This window comes from Macrobrachium nipponense, chromosome 7 (assembly GCF_015104395.2).
Source record: "Macrobrachium nipponense isolate FS-2020 chromosome 7, ASM1510439v2, whole genome shotgun sequence".
Classification (NCBI taxonomy): domain Eukaryota; kingdom Metazoa; phylum Arthropoda; class Malacostraca; order Decapoda; family Palaemonidae; genus Macrobrachium; species Macrobrachium nipponense.
The window spans coordinates 101,208,226-101,227,479 of NC_061109.1; the positions used below are offsets into that span (position 1 = coordinate 101,208,226).

A 19,254-nucleotide genomic window follows, 5' to 3' on the forward strand; every position below is an offset into this window, starting at 1 on the left:
AGTCGCTTATTGTGTGGAATTTGCTTCGCTTTGAAAACTCGGCAGATTTAACTAACCTTGACCGCTTGACTAGGTGACACAGTCACCGAGTTTGCTTGTTTGATTCTGAACGGGCTACTGTTTCTATTTCTTTTTGTAATAATTAGGATATCCTTCTCTTTATTACCATCGGCAACGTATTGTGTGTTTTTAGCATTATGTTGCTGGTTACGTATAAAGCAATGAATGACGAACTATTAGGAACTGAGCGATTACTAATTAAGACGAGTTATCTCTACTGCATTCAATCTTAACTGTTTGTACTTCATTCTTTGCTAAAATTTGAAATAGTGAGGGATCCTGGTCAGCGCATTTAGCCTGATGAAAGTTTTTTTTTTACAGACATGTTATTCCTTGCAATCCAGCCATATTTTTAAAGTTAAGTTGAGTCATTGAGGTTCGATATTTTATAACTCAAAAAAAACTCAAGGCTAAAACTGCGATCGGGACTTTGCAAAGGAGCATTTATTGTCATGACCCGAAATAGTGTTACCTCTAATTTATATAGATTTGTACGGGTGTTCCATTTGTGTTTTGTGTGTTTTTTCTAATCTACTACGGGCTTGAACGACCCTATCCATGCATCTGTATAAATACAGACGTCCACTGCGTAAACGCATATTCACTGTTTAATATGATTTGTTACGTAAGGGATTAATAATCACCCAAAATGATAAAATTAACATAGTATGATATTTCAGTAGAACTTCTGGAAACAGACACTCAAAGATAAAAAACTCGCAGTAGCGAAATCTCAATGATGTAGATCATTTGCTGTAAAAAAGTAAGATTAAGAATGTCTCGTAACTTCAGCCACAGGAATAACGAAATTCGACCTGCAAAGGAAACACTCAAAGTTACTCCAAATGAATAAAAAATTGTACTTAGCTTGCTTTTGTGGGAAGTCACGGTGTTCCGATAACGACACACGGCCCTGGTCCTCCTTCTCTATTTAGCGGACGACCTGGTTTGGCTTCAGTTTCCCCCGTGCGCGTTGTTTCGATGATTCGAGCCCTTAAAAATCCGATGCTGCAGACGCGTTCGGTTTGTTTCTTGCAGTGCCGGAAACGCTCACTAACGATGTTTTCTTGAATGATTCTAATGAGAGACGAAGCTTCCGTTGCCGTAGGAAAAGGACACGTCGGTTTTGTTTCTTGAAGTTATTCACTAACGATGATACTAAGTTGCTTGACGAATCTTGTTGTTTTCTGAAGTCGCCTCACTAATGATGATACTAGGTGCTTGAAGAATCTGCTGCTTCGTCGTCGTTGACTTCATGATTTATTATTCTGTTTTTTTCTTCGTAGGACGTTGTAGAGTTCTTCTGGTCCGCTGGCCACCAATATTAGGGCTTGTGCCTTGTATGATAAGGCGCCCTATGAGGTAATGTTAGACTAGCGATAATCTATACGCTAAGTCGGTTGGTATTGCACTTCCATCTTCAATGGAGTGTCTGGGGTTTTGTAGATCACTTACGAAGTCGGTATTATCTTCACGACGATGTGTTAAACTCATGGTTCGGTGAGGTTCTTGTAGAAAACACAAGGTATAAAAATAGTATATTCTTCTGAAGTTTTACATGATGAAGATCAGGTATGATCGTACAAGTCTTCTATGACGATAGCTTGATCGCTTCTGCCAATGATGATGGCTAATCCTATTCCTCTACATGATAAAGCTTAGGTAAAGAGGTACAGGTCTTCTAATGACGATAGCTAACTCTGTTCTGCCTGTCTACCATCTCTGTTACAAGTTATGAAGGAACAGACAGTAGTTCGGGAACGAAATATGAAACATACTATCAGATGACATAGTTTCATACGAACACACAATCAAATGAGACACGCTACAGATCACGTAGGCCGTTTGAATAATAGGTCGGGTAGTTTTCTCAAGCCAGGGAGCTTAGACTAATGTTTATAAACAATTGAATGACTACAGGTGACGGCATGTTATCTTAGCTTACATATTTATTGTATACGTCATCTTTAGCGTCTCTAGTCTGATCACATTCCTGCAAGCAATCTGGTTGACCTCTTTAGTTTTAGACTTTTATATATATGGACTAACATTCCATATTTTTATTATGTAAACACTTACAAATACATTACTTTGTACAAGATTTGGTCATGTGTTTTGCCTTCCTCCCCAACTCACCAGTAGTATAGAAATATTCAACATCCGTATGTCACTATTCAATACTTAAGTATCAAAACCTTTCCTAAAGAACAGAAACAGAGAGGCTAAGATGAGCAGTTCTGCCAAAAAAATGACCTTATGTCATCATTTAAACTTACTTGAGCCAGAGCAAAGACGTATTTCTTTTTAGGTCCTGTGAAAACCTGTACAGAGACAGCTTGGATTACTTACAGATTTTTATAAATTATAAACACTGACAGATCATTCTGCTCGGGTGAAGTACTGATCCTCTTTGTTTCTACAAAGGTGAAGGGCACTGAGGTTTCTTTGCCTCCAGCCTATGATAAGAGACTTATGGAGAGCACTCAGTTCATCAGCTTGTTTCAAACGCTCCAACCAAAGAGACTGTCTCATTATGGCATCAACGACCTGATCTCCATAAGACCTTTGCTGTGTAAGAGAACAAAATGAACGTTGAAATTTCAGCATAATCACAACTGGTAGAATTTTACTTATCCAGACAGACAGGAACCTCCAAATAAGAAGAGTCAAACTTCCTAGTTCCCTTGGAATTGACAAAACCTGAGGTTGATGGGGCTCCTCATATGTGGAATGTCTCCCCAGCAGCTACAGAAGTCTGCACAATAATCTTTGCTTATTCATTGCAAATATAGCCAGAGACCTCTGGGAGATACCTGGAGTTCCAGATCTAACCAATGTTGTATGGGTCAGTACAAAGTAGGAAAAAAATATGAGATCCTAGGATACGCAATCCAAGTAAAGTGGAATATATCCTCTAGGATGCTGGATGTGAGTTTAGAAATGATAGGATATTGTGAGCCTCTCTGCATCCATCATGTGTGGAAAAGTACCATTTTAGAGAGATACTTTTCTTTATTTCTCAGCTCAGGATGAGTGTGACCCACTCCATCCTCTTGACAACTGACCTCTAGAACTTCCAGCTCACCAGTCTATTCCTGACTCCAAAATTTTACTGATAGGTGTAGGGAGTTCTGCCCTTATGGCCATCCTTCAGGACTTGGCTGGACATGATAGCCTTAATCAATAAAAGTTCCCACAAGGTTTGACATTAACAAGGTTCTTTTGTGACACTGTTTATGAGAATGACTCGTGGCTGACCAGACATGCAGTTGCTATCTAAGAGGCTGCAGCTGTGAAGACATACATACGTAATTGCCTACATGGATGAGATGATCTAGCGGAACCCGGTTAAAAACAATCAAAGGTTGTAAAGCGAGGAATCTGTGGCATTTGGCAACTCATGTACACAAGGTGGATGCTGGTCACCAACCAGGCTTGGAACCTCATGACGCTCCAGTCTATCTTTGACCACATTGGAGAGTTCACTTTTGCTTTGCTCTCCTTCCCCCAAGGGTTTTTGACCCCCAAGGCAGTTTTTGACCTGAGCCTGTGGTTTGTTTCTTCTTTATCCATCCCAGAAGTCCCATGGACATCAACGTCTTTAGACGGCCTTCCATGATTCCCGTGTTGATATGAGAGGCAGTAGAGACACTTAACAAACAACCCCAATGAGGATAAGATCTGGGTCATATCATCTACAAACACAAAAGGGACATAATATTTGTATTCAGGAGCCGGAACTTTCAAGCCAAAGGAGGTAGGGAACATCCTTTCCACATGGAATCTGAAGAACTGTTCTAAATAAAATCAAATTTCCCAACAGTTGTTCACAATGTTCAGGACTAGTGAGCTAAAGAGAAAACAGGTGGCCGAGTTTGTACATTCCCTTTTTTTGTGGATATGTTAACCCTTAATGGATGGATACTCTCATGTGAGTAACAATACATAACAGGTTTTGAGTGGCGGACAGCCTACCTCCTAGTGAGTATCAATATTATGCACCATCGATTTTGGGGAATTCAGGCAGGAAAGAGGTTCCACTACTTCAATAGCCCATGAATTTACTAATGGCAACTTTTAGACTGGCTCAGCTTGCTGATTCTAAGAGGCTCATGATTTAGTTGTGTACTTAACTTCAAGGAGCATGTACTGCCTCTCCTGTTGGTTTTAGTTCTTATCTTTTATGATAGTCTGTCAGTTATAATTGTAATTTTGCAGAAAAATATCATCAAAAATGTGTATAATAAAAAAAGTGACTGCATCTTCAATCTCAGTAAATTTACATAAATAGTTTACAACAAATTTACTATTACCAGAATTTGTTACTGATTTTAGTTATCCGTTATGATAGTATGTGAGCTGTAATTAAAATTTTACAAAATAAAATAAAATTTTATATTAGAAAAACCAAGTACAACATGATACAATTTACAATTGTCTTGTAAAAAGAGGCCCCACATGGAGCTGCTGATGTTTTTTCTAGCCTGGCTCTTAAGGATTAGAGAAAAATCCTTGACATCTAAATAGGTTGTATAAATTGGATCACTTAAACTAATGGAACCCTCCTTTTTGTGAGGTTGAAAATTTGATAAATTAACCAAACTGGAGATTTTGAGTAGAATATGAGGTAACATCGAGGCTTGCAGAGCGGCCTCTGCTGCTTTCTTAAGGGTGCAGGCACTCCCTGGTTATTGGCGATCCGGTTTAACGGCACTGTCTAGCACCATGAAATCGGCAATTTAAAGAGCCATAATGAGCCAAGTTCATGGTTATCGGCAGAGGTGCCATAAGTTTGGCCCTGGAATGTACCCGTGTTTCGTTACCAAAACAAAGTGAAGTGTGAAGTCCCTTCAAGACAAAATGAGTGATGGCTTCTGTTAATAGTTCCTTGGTCTCTCACATAGTGGGATCCTCTGTATGTTGGCAGTACAGAGATTTAAGGAAAGAGAATGCTCTGGGAGGATATCAGATTGACTGGAGGAGCAGTCCTTGACCCTAACAATTTAAGGTCAGGGTGTAGCAGAGTCTGAGCTGACACAAAAACTGAATGAAGAACTCAGGTTTGACATTAGTCTTTTGTTTCTGGGACTATACACCAGGACTTAAGAGCTGAGAAACTATCAAAGACCAACCTTGTTCCCTCAGTGCAAATGTAAAGAGCCTTGTGCCATCATAACTTGAAATTTTCCTTTTCATGATATAACTTTTATTAGAAAAGTAAACTATTCAAATTTAACAAATACATGAACTGAAAGGCAGACTCGTGCCAGCTGACAACTTTCAAAGGAAATCAACTCGGAAACAATTTACCACGAGCTCCCAAATACACACAAAGACATTAAGAAAAATCTTATCAAAACACCCTTGAAAACCTCTCAACATTGGCCTCAAAATTACAATTCCTTATGAATTCTTACTTCTAAATCATCAGACTACATCTTGACTGACAGTCAACTAAGCCAAACCTCAGATGGCAAAAATACAAAAGGATTAGAGGTAAACACCTCATGGATTCTTTACAACAAAACAGGCTCTTGGCTGAGACAAAGATTACGCAACTCTTCATCAAATAAGTACAGGCAGTTCCCGGTTATCGGTGGGGGTCCCGTTTCGGGGGGTGTGCCGATATACAAAAACCGCCGTTAATCAAAACTCGGCGATTTATGGTGCCATTATGGCACTTATGGCGCCGATATCTGGTTATCGGCGGTTTTTGTTTATCGGCACACCTCTGGGAACGGAACCCCCACTGATAACCGGGAACTGTCTTTGCTTAATTGATGTAGAGTTGCGTAATATTTGTCTCAGCCAAGAGCCTGTTTTGTTGTAAAGAATCCATGAAGTGTTTACCTCTAATCCTTTTGTATTTTTGCCATCTGAGGTTTGGCTTAGTTGACTGTCAGTCAAGATGTAGTTTGATGATTCAGAAGTAAGAATTCATATGGAACTGTAATTTTGAGGCCACTGTTGAGAGATTTTCAAGGGTGTTTTGATAAGATTTTTCTCAATGTCTTTGTGTGTATTTGGGAGCTCGAGGTAAATTGTTTCCGAGTTGATTTCCTTTTGTAAGTTGTCAGCTGGCATGAGTCTGCCTTTCAGTTCATGTAGTATTTGTTAAATTTGAATATGTATAGTTTATTTTTCTAATAAAAGTGAAAAAAAACCACCCAGTTTCATCCCATCTGCCATACACATTAATACAACAGTAAAATGTGTTTTTTTATGCCCAGCAGTTTTGATTAAAATAATTTTCTCTCCAATTATATTTATGGCTGAGTTTAATAGCATATCGAAGAGTTTAAGGGAGTTTCATCCAAGTTGTCGATACATGATAATTTATAGTCATTAGCAGCTTAAATTTAGCAGTATATTTCCTTGCTGATCTTTTTTCCATAATGAATAAGGTATAAAGTAAATATGTAAAAATATGCCAGTCCTATTCTATTTAACGTCATTTGTAACATGACTATGGTAATTACTATCATACGATGGCTCAAATGCAAACAAAACAGCTGTTGTTATCCAATTCAGTTCTTCACAGCAAAACGGCTGATTCTCGTTTAGTTGTTTATGGCTGTACATGTTTACATGACGAATATAGAATTACTAACGATACTTTTATCATTCTCTTACTTTTTAGCTTATTTAACTAGAATATGGTATAAGAGATGGAGGAAAAGAGGTTAGTCTATTGTAATTTGATCTTTCAAAAAAAGTTCCTCGCATGATACATGAGATACGTACATGACAAAATAATTTTTTATGTATGAAAATTTGGGGGTTGCATGATACGCAAGATTGCATTACAAGAGTACATACGTTATGTCTTTAGGACCCTAATTTTTTCAATATGTAGTACACCCAACACTTACACCATCCATCATTCATGGTTGTCTGAAAATCCTGCCTTTCAAGAAGAAAACCATCTGCAAGCTAGAAAACCACACTGCACATACATCCTCAAGGATCCCGTGTTCCAGGTAGGCAACAACCTCAGTTTTCACCTCAGTTTTCATATAATCTAGGCTGTAAGCTGCTAGTAATTGGTTGGGTTGGCAGGTGGGACATTTAATACAAGTGACAAGTTTGTATTGAAAAATCAATTTTGTAATTCATATGAACACAATTTTGACAGTTATATCACAAGAGAACTTAAAAATTTCAAGTTTATCATAATTTCCAAGACTAATACCACAGAGTATGAAACTACTATTGCAAAATTGTCCTTACTAAACTACTGAAAAACTGTCATTGCTAAGAAATATAGTAGCCTTACTTGCAAACTAAAAATAGTTTGAGAGCAGAATCTGCCACTCTACCATCTTCATAATCTCTAGGCTTCACTAAGAAATTCCAGTCTTCAAAAACTGATGCCAATTTATCTAGCCCTCCATAATGGAAATGGAAGATCTTATACTGACTTTCTTGACTAGCTATTACAAGCTGACCACAGGTGCGATCTCTGTCACTGAAGAAAAGCCTCAAGGACTTACTTTGGCCTGTCAATAAAAGAAACATTTATCTGTAATTTCTGGTAAAAGCATAAAATATTGTTTACAAAAATTTATAGGGACCACTAAACTGCCTTTCTAAATTCACAGTGCTTGTTGGAAGGATTTGTCCTTTTATGAAGAGCAAGAACTGGAACAGTTGACATTAGAGAAGTTGAGCACCTAGCATAAAAGAAGCCAAATCAAACATGAAGAATAAATACAAAAGGTAATTCATCTGAGTTCAAAAAGAAGCACAAAAAACCTGTATTACTGTCTACAATGCACCACACAAGACACTCTGTAGGCAGCGTCCCTCACCCAACTGTAGATACAAAATAAAAAGCTGCTTTTTTGGAAAATTTATATAATGCTGTGACACTAAACATTAATACAAAAGAGGAAAAAACATACCTGCAAGTATAAAAGAACTGCAGTTAGATTACCAAACAAAAACAAAAAAAGTAACACAATATATGTTGATAACCTACAGTGTGTATTATTTAAAGCATAATCCCTGATATATGGCTTTAGTCTTGACATATTCATCACACTCTGGCATTATGAATTTCTAAGCCAGACAGGAGTGCTACTGTACAGATTTAACTTTATACCTCAATAAAACCTGTTCTTTGCATAATGCAAAAATAAATAAGATTTTGAATACGCAATAGAATCTTAAAATGACTTTTCTACCTGCAACTACTACAATCTTAAATAGCTCCCATAAATTTACAATTGAAAATGATGGTGCAAAATCTGCAAGTTTCTCTTCTTGTAGCAATACAGAGGTTTCATCTTTTATTTTAGCATCTCAACTTAACAACAATCTTTCTCCCTTTTTTAAATTTTATTCCTTCCCTTTGGTATCCTCAAACTAGCTCTCCAACTTTGCTTTGCTCAATCTTTTCAAATAATAATAATAATAATAATAATAATAATAATAATAATAATAATAATAATAATAATAATAATAATAATAATAATAATAATAATAAAATGTGGCGCCGTGGAGGAGTTGGTTAGGTCTTCAATAGACTTAAGTCAAGTTAAGCAACATTGGGGCTGGTCAGTCGTTGGATGGGTGACCGCTCTCCTCGGCGTTGATTCCTTGGGAAAGGATCTTCACCATAATTTCCTCAGTCTACTCAGCTGTAAATGAGTACCTATCCCTGATGGGGTAGGGTCCAGCTATGGGTTAAATAGCAAAACTCAGCAATGATGGAAAGAAATGAAGGAATAAACGACAACGACGTAAATGGAACCTCTGGCAACAGAGGAGCTTCGTCCGGCAACCAGGTATTCAACCCAATTGAAGGGGAAGACTGTCAGGTACTTGGAGGTCGTCATCCAGCAACTGATCACCATAACGAAAGTAATCAACAGCCTGAGATTGGTGGAGCTACAGCAAAAAGGCAAGGAAATGGACAAGAGAAGAAATAAGGAAATATGGAGATGCTACATCAGAAGCAACCCGACGAGAGAGGATATAGAAGAAGATTGATCAACATCTGGAATGAGAGGAATAACACCCCCAAACAGAGCAGAGGCTGGCAGACCAAGTAAGGAACATAAAGAAAAAGAACTGGCTCTCCCCAACAGAAAGAGAAGAACTGGAAAGGGAAATGTCACACGACAACGAATTACACGAAGACGAACTGAGAGACGATGCCACAGAAGACGACAGGGAGGATGAAGTATCAAACAACGACACACGAAGAAACACCGACGAAGTAACAGAGAGGACGGAATGGGTAGAAAAGATTAGACATGATGGAGCCCAGATACAGAGAGAACAAAGATCCCTTCCATGAAAGCCTACAACACCAAGAAATTAAGGGAGAAAACAGTGAGGTCAATGAAATAATGGGCCTAATACACACCACCAGTATCACAGAAACAAATAACTTGACATATGCAGGAGCAAGATTAGTAGCAGAACTGATGGGGATTCGAACACCAACACCACCGTCACAACCAACCCGACAGAAACCAAAACAGCAACCTCCTTGGAAAAGGCGCCTGGAAAAGCAAATCATGGTGATGAGATCTGACTTGAGTAAACTGAAAGAGATGGCAGAAAAAAGGCTAAGAAGACAAGAAAACAAGGGAGGAACTCAACGAGAAATACAAAGTACAAGAGAGGGGAACTAACAACACAATAGAAGATGTAAAACAGAGGCTTAAGGCCAAAGCACACAAGATCCAACGGTACATGAACAGGAATAAGGGATACCAACAGAACAAACTATTCGAACCAACCAGAAAAGACTATACAGCCAACTAAGAGGGGAAGACAACCACCCAGAAATTCCTGAAGCCGAACCAAGTAAGAGACTCTGGGAAAACATATGGAGCAATCCGGTATCACACAACAAACATGCAACATGGCTCCAGGAAGTCAAGGAAGAAGAAACAGGGAGATAAAACAAAGATTCACAGAGATCACGACAGACACAGTCAGACACCAACTAAAGAAAATGCCAAACTGGAAAACCCAGGTCCCGATGAAGTCCATGGATACTGGCTCAAAAACTTCAAGGCCCTACATCCACGAATAGAGAACAACTCCAGCATTGTATCTCAAATCACCAAGCACCCAAATGGATGATCACAGGAAGAACATCCTTAGTACAAAAAGACAAGAGTAAGGGAAATATAGCCAGTAACTACAGGCCTATCACCTGCCTACCAATAATGTGGAAGTTACTAACAGGTATCATCAGTGAAAGGCTATACAACTACCTAGAGGAGACAAACACCATCCCCTTACCACAGAAAGGCTGCAGAAGGAAGTGTAGGGGCACAAAAGACCAGCTCCTGATAGACAAAATGGTAATGAAGAACAGTAGGAGAAGGAAAACCAACCTAAGCATGGCATGGATAGACTATAAGAAAGCCTTCGACATGATACCACACACATGGCTAATAGAATGCCTGAAAATATATGGGGCAGAGGAAAATACCATCAGCTTCCTCAAAAATACATGCGCAACTGGAATACAATACTTACAAGCTCTGGAATAAGACTAGCAGAGGTTAATATCAGGAGAGGGATCTTCCAGGGCGACTCACTGTCCCCACTACTCTTCGTAGTAGCCAATGATTCCCATGACAAAAGTACTACAGTAAGATGGATGCCGGGTACCAACTCAAGAAAAGAGGCAACAAAATCAACCATCTGATGTTCATGGACGACATCAAGCTGTATGGTAAGAACATCAAGGAAATAGATACCCTAATCCAGACTGTAAGGATTGTATCTGGGGACATCAGGATGGAGTTTGGAATAGAAAAATGCGCCTTAGTCAACATACAAAAAGGCAAAGTAACGAGAACTGAAGGGATAAAGCTACCAGATGGGAGCAACATCAAACACATAGATGAGACAGGATACAAATACCTGGGAATAATGGAAGGAGGAGATATAAAACACCAAGAGATGAAGGACACGATCAGGAAAGAATATATGCAGAGACTCAAGGCGATACTCAAGTCAAAACTCAACGCCGGAAATATGATAAAAGCCATAAACACATGGGCAGTGCCAGTAATCAGATACAGCGCAGGAATAGTGGAATGGACGAAGGCAGAACTCCGCAGCATAGATCAGAAAACCAGGAAACAAATGACAATACACAAAGCACTACACCCAAGAGCAAATACGGACAGACTATACATAACACGAAAGGAAGGAGGGAGAGGAGGCTACTAAGTATAGAGGACTGCGTCAACATTGAAAACAGAGCACTGGGGCAATATCTGAAAACCAGTGAAGACGAGTGGCTAAAGAGTGCATGGGAAGAAGGACTAATAAAAAAGACGAAGACCCAGAAATATACAGAGACAGGAGAAAGACAGAAAGAACAGAGGACTGGCACAACAAACCAATGCACGGACAATACATGAGACAAACTAAAGAACTAGCCAGCGATGACAATTGGCAATGGCTACAGAGGGGAGAGCTAAAGAAGGAAACTGAAGGAATGATAACAGCGGCACAAGATCAGGCCCTAAGAACCAGATATATTCAAAGTACGATAGACGGAAATAACATCTCTCCCATATGTAGGAAGTGCAATACGAAAAATGAAACCATAAACCACATAGCAAGTGAATGCCCGGCACTTGCACAGAACCAGTACAAAAAGAGGCATGATTCAGTGGCAAAAGCCCTCCACTGGAGCCTGTGCAAGAAACATCAGCTACCTTGCAGTAATAAGTGGTACGAGCACCAACTTGAGGGAGTGATAGAAAACGATCAGGCAAAGATCCTCTGGGACTATGGTATCAGGACGGATAGGGTGATACGTGCAAACAGACCAGACGTGACGTTGATTGACAAAGTCAAGAAGAAAGTATCACTCATTGATGTCGCAATACCATGGGACACCAGAGTTGAAGAGAAAGAGAGGGAAAAAATGGATAAGTATCAAGATCTGAAAATAGAAATAAGAAGGATATGGGATATGCCAGTGGAAATCGTACCCATAATCATAGGAGCACTAGGCACGATCCTAAGATCCCTGAAAAGGAATCTAGAAAAGCTAGAGGCTGAAGTAGCTCCAGGTCTCATGCAGAAGAGTGTGATCCTAGAAAACGGCACACATAGTAAGAAAAGTGATGGATCCTAAGGAGGCAGGATGCAAACCCGGAACCCCACACTATAAATACCACCCAGTCGAATTGGAGGACTGTGATAGAGCGGGGAAAAAAAAAAAAAAAAAAAAAAAAAAAAAAAAAAAAAAAAAATAATAATAATAATAATAATAATAATAATAATAATAATGCCCGGTACTTGCACAGAACCAGTACAAAAAGAGGCATGATTCAGTGGCAAAAGCCCTCCACTGGAGCCTGTGCAAGAAACATCAGCTACCTTGCAGTAATAAGTGGTACGAGCACCAACTTGAGGGAGTGATAGAAAACGATCAGGCAAAGATCCTCTGGGACTATGGTATCAGGACGGATAGGGTGATACGTGCAAACAGACCAGACGTGACGTTGATTGACAAAGTCAAGAAGAAAGTATCACTCATTGATGTCGCAATACCATGGGGGACCACCAGAGTTGAAGAGAAAGAGAGGGGAAAAAACTGGATAATATCAAGATCTGAAAATAGAAATAAGAATGGATATGGGCGATTATGCCAGTGGAAATCGTAACCATAATCGTAGGAGCACTAGGCACGATCCCAAGATCCCTGAAAAGGAATCTAGAAAAACTAGAGGCTGAAGTAGCTCCAGGACTCATGCAGAAGAGTGTGATCCTAGAAACGGCACACATAGTAAGGAGAGTGATGGACTCCTAAGGAGGCAGGATGCAACCCGGAACCCCACACTATAAATACCACCCAGTCGAATTGGAGGACTGTGATAGCGCAAAAAAAAAAAAATAAAAAAATAATAATAATAATTAATAATAATAATAATAATAATAATAAAAATACTAATAATAATAATAATAATAATAATAATAATAATAATAATAATAATAATAATAATAATAAATAATTTGAAAAGTGTCTCCCACCCTCTGTTGAATACAATAGCCATTTATTTGGAATTCAATACTATGTATAAAATCATCTCTACATATCTTTCATATTGTTTCTTTAGCAAGTCCTGGAAAGATGTTCTACCACAGATGGTTTATTGTTTGCCCTTTACATTTCATCATACATTCTGGTAATCATCTTGAGTTAACAATTAAATTATGTAATACAATGCAAAGGGGTCGCAGGTATTTATGTTAGGGTAGATGGATTAGAGTTAATGGATGGACAAGTGTATAAAATTCTGATTGGTTCTGTGGGCTGCTAGAAACTCTTGAAGTGAAATGACAGTATAGGAGCACCCTGAAAAAATTACATTAACAAAACCTTTAAATCCAAAGACAACTTGAAAGGTGCTATCCAACTCTTTTACAGTAACTACTACCTATGCCATACAAACTTAAGGGACAGAAAAGCCTTAATAAAAATAATCAAGGCAAATATCCTACCAACTACAGAAAGATAAAATGTTATACTGTATAATAATACAAAAACTTTCACAACCGCCAACTGCTCTTGTGATCAACCAGGCATCCAAGAAAACGTCCATGAGGAAAAGTAATGTCATTTATGAATTACATGCTTGGTGAAGGGGCCCTCATTTGTATGTCAGAATGACAACCTCCAGAATTTCAAAGCAACTCTCCTTTCACTTTTACAGCCATTACAAACACAAACATAAAAGAAGACTTGAAAGAAATGAATTAATAAGGACTTCCATAATCATATGACTGCATCTGACTTCTAACACGTATGCCTTATTGAAGTGATAAATATCTTTGGAAAACAGAGCACAATAAATACTATTACTGAAACTGAATTTCTCCCAATAACACTGATCAACCTCGCACTCCCTCTCCAGCCTACCCCATCAAAACAGCCAGTGTTTGCATATACATGTAACTTCTCTGTAGATGACAACCAGAGTACATATCAAAATGTATGAGGAAAATAAAACTTCTAAAGAAAAACATCTTACCATGACCTTAGGAAACCTGACATACCAGCTACCTGCTGGAGCAAATAAAATAAGATGCAGAGACAACTCTATACTAACAATGCTAAAAAAAAAAAACAGCTATTTTATTAAATGCTACTAATAACACTGAATAGCCTTTTTTCATTATTAAGGTTACTATAATGCACAAAAAATATCTCAGGCTAAATCAGGCAAACTCAACATTTAATGCAACTAGTAATTACATAAATCTTATGATGTAATAGATAGGTATATCAATGTAACCTAATTTTTACAAGACATTTTATCATATACATTTTAGTAAATAATGATCCATAGGCATTAATGACAATCGTCGTTTTTATTATGTGGACTTTTAGTCTTGCAGCTTCTACAAAATTAAATTAAAGAAGCTCAAATTACTGAGCACTAAAGCTCTAAAGGTTAACTTCAAAAATGTTCCTCCATTATCTGCAGTAAGTTCCAGAATGAGATTCCATAATCTCCACTAAGAACAAAGCAACTAGCTTATTCTACTCATAAAAGATTAAAACTACAACATGCACTATTAATACATACTGACATCGATGCTGAAGATCCCACACTTATGTTCCCTTCTGATGGGTGAAGAACCTCCATCTACAGGAGTTGGGCAAAAGGAAGACATTGATGACTCAGGAAATGCTAAATTAGCAGAATAGGCCATTGACTCAGCACTCCTTTCATACCAATACTGTCTCCTTGAAAAAGGAATAGAACTTTTGAATAGTTTCTTATAGAAAATGCCACTTCCTTACCTAAATAAGAATTACTACTAAAAAGCACTATACAAATGGAAAATGATGGAAAAACCAATCAAGGAATAACCAATCAAGAATAAAATAACTGGATCACTCACCTAAGCAAAGGAAACTGTCCAAATTATGAAACAGTATTGAGGAAGGAAATATTACAGGCCATAAAAGAAAATGCAACAAATAAAAGTAAAGAGATGAGGGTGTCACAGTAATTGTATAATATTTCCTAACTGTGTTAAAACAGCAACAAAGATTTTTATGGTCTTTCTTTTATATTATATATACCATATATTTTGGCGTATAAGTCGACCAGAAGATAAGTCGACCAGAAGATAAGTCGGCCCCCCAATTCTGAGTAAATTTTTATGATTTTAACTAATATCGGGTATATTAGTCGACCTATAAAATGTGAGGCCAACCGTACGCTCAAAATAAGCAGCAGGGTAAAACATATCATATAAAATAACCTGAATGTTATTACGGTACATATGTTGCTCTACTTACCATAAGAATACAGGTAATATACTCGTATATTAACAAATCTGTGTAATATATAAAAGATGCATACCGGCAAATATGATTAGAAAATGACGAAAACGAAAGATAACGTTACTAGAGTGTAATGTAAACAAAACAAAGCGCTAACTAACGCGCAGAACAGCCTACGTATATATGTATGTACAAACTGTCACTCAAGTTAATGTTTTAGATTGGGTGGTTAAAACCGACGACTGCCGGTATTTTATTATTATGTTGGAATTATTCTTGAACATTGGGTTCTTCTATGGCATAAACAGGCTCATTTGAGGGAAAACGAACCTGCAGTTGATTCACCAGATTCAAACTGGGATCCTTATGATGAAACCGTGAATGATAATTTGTCTGAATTGTTTAATTCAAGTGACGATGACTCAAATAATTTTGAAGGATTTTAAATACTTATTTACTATTAAATACATATTTTTATTTATTTAAAGTGATAAAGATTTCATACCATAAAATGTTTTTGAACAATACCCCGGTAAATACAAAACTGTCAGAGTGAACGCATCCTTCTCAATTACTGTACTACGAATAGCTACGCAATGTTTACACATGCTGTGCGATTGGGGTTTCTTCAAGTTACTATGTTTGTTTCATTTTTTATTTAAGGTAATGGATGTTCTATGTATTTATTAATTGTCGTATTATAGTGTGAAATGTTTTAATACTGGTATTTACATACATAGTTACCTCAACAAGGCTGTCATTGTTATTAGGCCAACTGTAAAGCCTGGATTCCTGTACCGATATGCTCAAAATTATAAAGATTCACTTTTGTTACCGTTAGATAAGTCGACCCCTAATTTTGGCATGATTTTTTGGGGCTAAAGGGCCGACTTATACGCCGAAATATACGGTAAGTTTGTGTATTTTACATATCTTGTAAGCATACACATGGTAGAACTACTGCAATCAACTATGATTTTGCTTTTAATAGCCAACAGATTCATCAAGCCTAGAGAGAAAAGCTTTCTGTCAACAAGACCTGTAAACCAGGGAATACTATTCAGGGACACAACTAAGTAGCAGCAAACAAGTGTTAAAAAATTATAAATTCTTGATATAGTATTAAATGAAGGAAAATCATAAATTACAAACTTATTTCTGTATTGCCTTTGCAAAGTGGTGTATATTTTTTATTTGGTTTGTTAGTCTGTTTACTAGCAACATTACAAGGAGATGGTACACTAAGGGGGGATGCTCAGGCCTGATGGGGGTTTGTGATCTTCACATGGTTACTATTAATGCTATTGTTATTTTAGAGAAGACTGCTGGGCCTTGACCCAGGCTAACATCCCAAACATCTCTTGAAATGGGCCGCAAGATAGGGCCTGAAAGTACTCGAGTGTGTAGTAAAACTAAATGTAAATACTTAGAAGTAAACAAGTTACAAAGTGATTTTGTTGATTTCTTTTTCAATCTTCATTGTTATTTTTATTAAAAGATAAGCACAATAATTGTTATGAACATGTAAATTCAAACTGATTATTGTACAGTACATATGTGTATATTATATGGGGAAACAGAATCCAATGAAAAAACATAATTTGAATAGCTCTTATATCTTTAAATCTGAACAAAAAAGGGGTCTGATAGTGTTGTCAGCCAAGGACATATATTGCAACACATCCAGAAATTGATAACATTCCTGCACGATACTTAAGATGGGAAAAGTATGTACATAAACTACCTCTCGTGACAGATGTGTTGAATTGCAACCATAAAAGGTTGGTGAATACAAAAATAAGATTACGTACATAATACTATATGCATATGAATACAAGAAGAGATATTCTATACAATAGCTAAACTACATAATATATTAGAAGTAGTCCATGTTATAAAGGATAAAACAAGATTGAATATACAGTAATAATCTAACGGTACACAGTCTTATGTTACCATATTCTGTAATGCTGATTTTCACTTCCATTAACAATCTGGTATTTGTAACCAAACCTTGTTGCTAAGTGAGGAGTGAATTCAGAATAAATTTCTCATTTATCATATGAACTTGCACCTTGTGCTTAATAACCCTGTTATTTGCTTTGTTTAGTTTTTTTTTACAGAATCCTGCAGTGATGTCATGCTGACAGATGGGTCCAACATGATTATTTTCTAAGCAGACAACAGTAGACCACAGAAATGCAAATAAATCAACATTAACAAAATATGTATCTCCCTTAAGGTACATACATCAATCTTAAATCCATGCAAGTCCCTAGGCATGCTCTTATACTATAATTTAATCAAACCAGAGTTAAAAATCTTAAATTCTCATGAGACTAGTAATTTCCATGGCAAGACAGCATCAGATAATTTAAAAAACTGTAGTTAAATAGTCATTACTACAGTTCCAGATTCGCGATTCACCTATTTGAGGATTTTTCTGTGAGATGTATATGCATATTATTTGCTGAAAATTCACCTATATTTGAAGAATTTTTCACAGAGAAATATTCACTAATTACTGTATTTTCATATTTTTGTGGCTACATAAATGCAGTGTAAATAAGAAATTTTTTTGTCTATAGGTTAACTTCTTTTGGCATTCAATCATTTATTTTTTTCTATTGTTGAAATAGATTTTGATGAAAATGATTAATAAAAATGATTAACAGAGAAGCAGATGTAGAGATGAGAGAGAGAGAGAGAGAGAGAGGAGTGAGAGAGAGGAGAGAGAGAGAGAGAGAGAGAGAGAGAGAGAGAGAGAGTCGTTTGATGTAAACTTTTCAAGAAACTGTCATTTTATGTTGAATTTTCAATTTTTATCATTTCTTTTTAAGAAATTGTAATTTCATATCAAATTTTGAATTTTCATCAGTTCTTTTTTATCGTAGAATAAATTTAGATGGAAACGATTACATAGTGAACGTGATGGACAAAAAAACTAAGATAGGCACTCATAAGTCATAACCAAGTTTGTTAGGCCTAATGGGAGTGAAGACACGCATGATCCGCCTGTCCCTGAAACCTCAAATGGTTGGTTTTTTTCACAAAGCCTTCCTTCAGCAGAAGAACTCTTCATGGAAGGATGAGATAGAGGAGTTTGAAGGTTTTATGGCAGAGGATAGGTAGAGGTTAAATTCCATCCAAAAGGTTTTTTAAAGGAAATAAACTGTGTCGTACGGGTTGCACTTGCACCCATGGTGGCAGTGTTTGCGTGTGGGAGTTTTCACCATCCTAGGTGTAATTTTAAACTTTTTCAAGTAATTAGAAACCTTTTTAGTGTTTTATTTATCCATAAGAACAATTTTCATATTACCAATTAGAAATTACCATATAGTACCATAGAAAAGGCATTTTGACGACGGGAAAAAATCTATTTCTGGGTGATTGGCTCGTGTCGCCCTATGAAAGGATCCTTAATATCATTCTTTCTAGGTAAAATTAATCTAAATTACCAAGAGAAAAAACAAAATTAAGAAAATGTCAGTAAAACTGACTCGCTCACTCTTAAAAAGAAGTGTCGGTATGGCAATAGGGGCGAGTGGGAACACTACCACGAGACATTCACCAATTAGAACTTCCAATCAGAATCCCCACAAGAGAGAGCTGATACCAACAGGCGATGCGGTCGCTACTACTACTACTAGAGGACGCCACGGACAACAAGCGCTCCCCTAGCGGACATCCTTAATCTAAAAACATCTTGTCCTGCAGGGGGGGGCAAACAATACAGGGTGGGTTTCATAGGGCGACACGAGCCAATCACCCAGAAATAGATTTTTCCTTCGTCAAATCCCTTTTCTGGGGCTCAGCTCGTGTCGGCCTATGAAAGAGTACCAGAGAAAACAGACAAGATGGGAAAAAAGGACAAATGAAAAGCAGTTGTAAAATGAGGGATATAA

General features: G+C 37.3%; 1 protein-coding gene across 1 annotated transcript in view; it reads right to left on the reverse strand.

Moving 5' to 3' along the window:
* LOC135217083 (TBC1 domain family member 16-like) overlaps positions 1-19,254 on the reverse strand; it is a gene marked incomplete in the record, with an annotated part of 154,700 nt that overhangs the window by 67,888 nt on the left and 67,558 nt on the right. The window contains 2 exon segments of the mRNA XM_064252770.1: positions 7,337-7,559; positions 14,643-14,796. Of these exon segments, the coding sequence (XP_064108840.1) occupies positions 7,337-7,559; positions 14,643-14,796 (377 nt within the window).